Raw genomic sequence first — 6,075 nt, 5'->3', positions numbered from 1 at the left:
CTGCTTCCAAAACATTGTTCACACAGAAACTAGGAGCTAAATTTTTCCAGAAATTGGCAATTCCAGACAACTTCATGTAGGATTTCTCTCCAAACTCTATGGAAGTTATCGCCCACAATTCTCCGTAACTCACCTCCTTATGTATGCACCACATTTCAATGGCAGTTTTTGGTTATTGCGCATTGATCAGTGGCAGAAGTAATTGAAACTTTCCAGATCTTCCAGGATTTCTGCTGCCGGTGACAATTAATTCTCAGCTGTGCAGAAGGTCAATCACTGGCAGCCAGGGGTTGCCATTCACAGTACATATAGGGGAAGGGAAACAAAACAGAACAATTGTTGAGGGCACATGGATGATTCTTCATTGGAAACAGAAGCTCACATTTGTAAATATGTTAATACCTTACTTCATTACATGGCTGATCAACTGTAATTATAATCACAGCTAAAAGAATAAAGTTACACAGACTCCTCATCCTTAGCAATTATACAATGTTAGAATCCTTAAGGAATGTTACTATTCCTATAATGTCCAGTAATATAAGATCCTGTCATTGGGAGCATCACATATTGAAAGATTTTAAACAATTGAGGCAGATCTCAGTAAAACTTAAAAAAAACCCTCACCCTATGCATTATTATAGATTACAAAACAAATCAGGATTGATAAGTTTTAGAAGTCTTAAAAGCAAACATTTAGCTGATGAATGAAATCCTGACACTCCCATCTGTGAGTACTCCCGATAACAAGGTCTCACCAACGTCTGGCGTGAATTCCGCTGTTTGTTTGTTTTTCTTCGACCTAACTCCAGTTTCCAGAGATGCTCGTAATTTCAGCCAGTCAGCTATAAAGTTCACTGCTAGGTTTTTTTTAATGAACTCTGGAGCCTGTCAAACCTCCCACGTTGCCTCTTTCAAAACCCCTGAGTTCTGTCTTTCCTCCATTTAAAGTATTGTTGTTGACTTTCTTTTGAAAATTCCAAAAGCAAAGCAAAAACTTATAACAACAGTGATTACTGCTCCAAGAGGGAACCAGCTCCAGCATTGAAAAACCTCAAAAGACAGCAGCTCTTACAGCCACGATTCTCTCGCATCCCCCACTTTGGGATTTCAATACATTGTGTGTTGCAAAAAACTCTGATCTACTTTTGGAAAGGTATTCCGTAAGTAATACGGTATTTCAGTAAGGTATTCAGCAAGGTTCTACGTGGTAGACACACATTCCTGACGAAGGGCTTTTGCCCGAAATCTCGATTCTCCTGCTCTTTGTGCCTGACCTGCTGTGCTTTTCCAGTGCCACATTTTCTGACTCCAATCTCCAGCATCTGCAGAACTCACTTTCTCCTCATGGTAGACTGGTTAGCAAAGTAAGAGCATTTGGAATCTAGGGAGAACTAGCCATTTGGATTCAAAATTGGCTTGAAGGTAGGACACAGAGGGTGATTGTGGAGGTTTTTTTTTTCGGACTGGAGGCCTGTGATTAGGAGTGTGCCATGAGGCTGGGAGCTGGATCCACTGCTTTTTGTCATTTATATAAGTGATTTGGATGTGAATCCAGGAGGGATGGTAAATACTCAGATGACATCAAAATTGGTGTTGTAGTGAACAGTGAAGGTAATTTCAAAATACAACCAGATGGGCTGAGGAGTGGCAGATGGGGGTTTAATTTAGATAAATGTGAGGTGTCATATTTTGGCAATGCAAATCAGAGCAGGACTTATATACTTAAAAATAATGTCCTGGGAGTGTTGCCAAACAAACAGACCTTGGGGTACAAGTTCATAATTTCCTGATGGTGGAATCACAGAGTAGTGAACAAGGCGTTTGGTGCACTTGCTTCGATTAGTCACTGCATTGAATAGAAGAGTTGGGGTGTCATTTTGCAGCAGTACAGAACATTTTTGGAATAGTGTGTTCAATTCTGGTCTCCCTGCTATAGGGAAGATGTTGTTACACTTGAAAGGGTGCAGAAAAGATTAACAAGGACGTGGCCAGGGTTGGAGGGTTTGAAATAAAGGTAGAGGCTGGGGCTGTTTTCCCTGAAGCATCATCATAGCAGTTTATAAAATCATGAGGGGCGCAAATAGGTGAATAGCCAACTCAGCTAAAGTATTGTGTGCAGTTCTGGAATCCACCTTTATAGGAGGGATGTGAATGCACTGGAAAGGTTGCAGAGATTTACCAAGGTGCTGCCTTAGCTGAAGAGTTTTAGTTACAATGAGAGATTAGCTAGATTGGGGTTGTTACCCTCGGAGCAGAGGAAATGCCAAGACATACAAGGCTACAAGTGATTGCTAGAAAATGAGATTAGAATAGTTAGGTGATTGTTTTTGACCAGTGCAGACATGATGGGCCAAAGACCCTTTTTCTGTGCAGTAGACCTCTTTGACTTTTTGACAGTGTAAAAGGTTGATCTCTGCCATGTCAAAATAAGAGAGACCAACTTGTGTCCAAATCCTTTCTGATTCCAACAGAATTACCATTTCCTGAACCTGCCTATTTACTGATCCTCCATGAACCACCTTTATATAGTAGTACTGATGTCAGTGACCTCTAGTGGTTTCCTCATCAGTGCAAGCACTTACTATCTTCACCTGAACCGCCAGTTATGATCACCTGGCTGGGAAGTGTCCTCTCATTCCAGATGTGATTATTCTTACAAGGGAGTTATTATTTAGAAAAAGGGTATACACTACTTCATTTAAACATTGTTCTCTTCAAACAGGTAAACTTGAAGGCTGTACTTATAGTATTGGATTTCAGAATCAATTCTGTCTAACAGATCAACTGTATTTCTAATTACAATGAAGGCAGAGAAAATGTTTTTTCTAGCTACCTGATTTAGTGTCTCCTGAAAAAGGACTGACTGAACAGTGAGAAGAATGATTTTATTTTTACCAAATTTCACCAAATCCAAGTTTCCTTAGCTCTTGCATCATTTACACATTACCTTGCTTCTTCTAATTTGGTGTACAACTTCAGTAGTTTCAAGAATCAGTTAATTAATTGTCAATATCAAACCATGCGGCATAAAAGAAATTGCAAATGTTCATTTTAAAATATTTATTTGAATGGTCATAGTACAGTCCACAATTTCCTGAATACAAATTGGAGTGATTCCAGAATCTCTACTTCGGACTTAAAAATAACTTCAATACATCAAGAAAAAGACTCTGATAAACACAATGTTCTGAAGTAGCAAGAAAAGTCGTTTTAAAAAATAATCAGTGGAATTACTGCATTTTAGTTAGGTACATGCAAGTCTTGGTGCAGAAATGCTACAGCTCATCATGCTGAAGAACATTATACTCTCTGGCAGAAATGTAGCCATCTCCATCTTGATCATTCTTTAGGAAAATATCAGTGAGGACACGATCTTTGTGGGCAGAATCTTTGATCCTATTATCTCTCTTAAACTCCTCCTGCAAATATAACTTCAGCTGAAATAAACAAACAAGAATGAATCTTAAATCAGCTTAGAAGTAAGGCAATTAGAGATATTGTTTAAAAAAAGTTACTCAAGTTGATCAAATGTTTCGAAGCAGTACTGAAGAGGGTTGATGCAGCTGCTATGTATAAGATTACGTATCAGATTACGTATCACACAATAGTTTGGCAAAAATAAAATGCCAATGGGATTAAAAAGACAGTATTAGTGTGAATAAGGAGACCTTATAATGAGTATGGTCCATGCTTCCGAGTGAGAAGTTCTGTGTTTGAATCCCAATTTAGGACTAGATAATTAAGGAAGCTGTATTTACAAACCTAACCAAACAAGGTGAGTGCCAAACTGCAAATCTTTTCCACACATCATTGACAGGTGTCAAGAACTAGACAGTCCATAGTCCAGACAACATGCATGCACATTGTCACAGGAACTCTAACTCAAAGAATTGAATCACACACAGCAGTGTGGATTAAGGATTGGAAAAAACAGCGAATAGTGGTGAATAATTGTTTTTCAGATGAGAAGAAAATATTAAATGGCATCCCCAAGAGTCCGACTTTGAATACTGCTCTTTTTGATATAAATTAATGACGATACAGGATATAATTTCAAACTTTGTTCATGGATATGAAGTTTGGAAATGAGATGGTTAGTGACAGCCAGCAAGAAGTCCCATGCTGGTAAAATCCACAGATGAAATTTAATACAGAGAAATGTGAAATGATAACATTTTGGGAGGAAGAATGAAACTTAATAGTATTATTTTAGAAGGAACAGTGAAACATAGGGACCTGGAATTGTATTTATACTAATCATTGAAGGTGAGAAATCTGTTAATAAAGATTTTATGGGATCAACTTTATCAAAGGAATGTTTATTTGAACTATCTAGGTTTGTTTAATATATCACATCAGCTGCATGACACTATGATCGTGTGCTATAAATTCTGTGGTCTTATGATCCTTGTCCCACTAGCTACCTGATGAAGGAGTAGCACTCCGAAAGCTAGTTCTTCCAAATAAACGTGTTGGTTGTACGCTGGTGTTGTGTAATATTTAACTAAAAAAAAAGCAAGTTATGCTAAACCTTTATAATACACTGTTTAGACTTCAGTTTGAATGCATATTCAATTCTTGGCACCACACTTTAGGAAGGATGTTTAAGCCTTTGGAGGTTGAAGAGATTTTCTGAACTTTCAACGAGATTTAAATTTTAAACGATGATTGGCAAAAGAACCAGAAGCTACTTAAAAAAAACTGTTCAAAAAAAAAAGACAGAACTAAAAACTCTGAAATGTTTGTGAAAGTAGATTCAACAATAACATTCCAAAGACAAATGAATAAGTACTTGGAAGGGAAAATATTTACAGAAACACAGGAAAAGGAGGGAAGGCAGATGAACTCCAAAGAGTTGAAACAGGGACAACAGGCTGAATGATTTTAATTAGAAATGAGTTATGTTTATCAGTACCATAAATAGGACATTATCAAATTTTGGTGTGCAGAAGCACGACAAAGCATTTACCTGCAGCTAGACCACACGATACCACCAATTTAGTTTCTCATGCATATTAGTTCAAAGGTAGTAATGAAAAAAGTCAATTTTCCTTTGAGGAAAAAACTTCAAAATCTTTTCGGGTTTGGTATAATCAACTCCTTCAAAATAATTATTCTTGCATACCTCATTCCGGGAAAGTTTTTTATCACCATCTAAATCAATGACCCGAAAAGATTCCACACTTCGTGGTCCTCGTCTCACTGCATAAAGTTCGATTTCGAAAATCAAGGTTGAATTCGGGGGTATCTTTTCTAAATAGAAAATCAAATATTATTTCTGTTTGATGCAAAGGTATGCTTGATTTACATCCACGCTTTATTTCCCCACAAAGATTAAGATTTCTATTGATTCTTCCTTCATTAAAATAGGCAGGGCAATTTTTGCCTTTAATTTTCCAAGGTTAAATGGTATGATCTAATTCACCAACAAGTGCAAAATGCCTGATGTTTTGGATTTTCATTCTCAGATGTCACTGAGTACAGGAACCCAACAGACAACAAAACAACCACACTGTTTGAGAAAATCATAGTGCTCAGGAATAGCAAAAGAATGTAACACCCAGTGTTTAGTTAGAACTAAATAAGGGTATAGAAATCAAGAATATTTCAGATTTTGATTTTCAGGTCCTGTAGGATCTTCAACATATTGTTATGAAGTTGAAGGTGTGTACTGTACCTTTAAGAGAGAATGAATGCTGTTCTGAACTGAGCAATTACAAGCATCTGTGCATATGACTAGATGGCAGTCCCAGAATTTACTGGTATAATTGAAAATATGTAACATTTGGCAGTGAAATGGATACCTGAAGTTTGGTTGCTGTTTTGAAAACAATTTGAATTTAACCTGTTTAAATTATGCAACAGTCTCTATCAAAAGTACTTTTTCATGTGAAACATACTTGCAGTAAAAAAAGACGATGACCCAGGGAGATCAGCACCAGGAAAACTGAAGACAACGGAGAAAACAAAGACTGTATGATTTTGAGATTAAACTAATGTAAATTTAATATGTGTCTTATTGGAATAGCACATTGTTATAGAGTTGGAGTCAGAGTGTAAGCAGCTAAGGGG

The 6,075-nt window shown here is 37.1% G+C and overlaps 1 protein-coding gene across 1 annotated transcript in view; it reads right to left on the bottom strand.

Annotated features, from left to right (window-relative positions):
* Positions 1-3,048: 3,048 nt before the first annotated feature.
* Positions 3,049-6,075, bottom strand: part of fkbp7 (FKBP prolyl isomerase 7) — a 21,340-nt gene continuing 18,313 nt past the window's right edge. The window contains exons 3-4 of the mRNA XM_043693519.1: positions 5,129-5,256; positions 3,049-3,440 (exon numbers count right to left, since the gene is read on the bottom strand). Of these exons, the coding sequence (XP_043549454.1) occupies positions 3,279-3,440; positions 5,129-5,256 (290 nt within the window). The 3' untranslated portion in view covers positions 3,049-3,278. The remainder of the gene's footprint in view (positions 3,441-5,128; positions 5,257-6,075) is intronic.

This window comes from Chiloscyllium plagiosum, chromosome 7 (assembly GCF_004010195.1).
Source record: "Chiloscyllium plagiosum isolate BGI_BamShark_2017 chromosome 7, ASM401019v2, whole genome shotgun sequence".
NCBI lineage: Eukaryota > Metazoa > Chordata > Chondrichthyes > Orectolobiformes > Hemiscylliidae > Chiloscyllium > Chiloscyllium plagiosum.
Note: the sequence above shows the minus strand (reverse complement) of the source record. Positions and strands in the feature narration are given on the sequence as shown.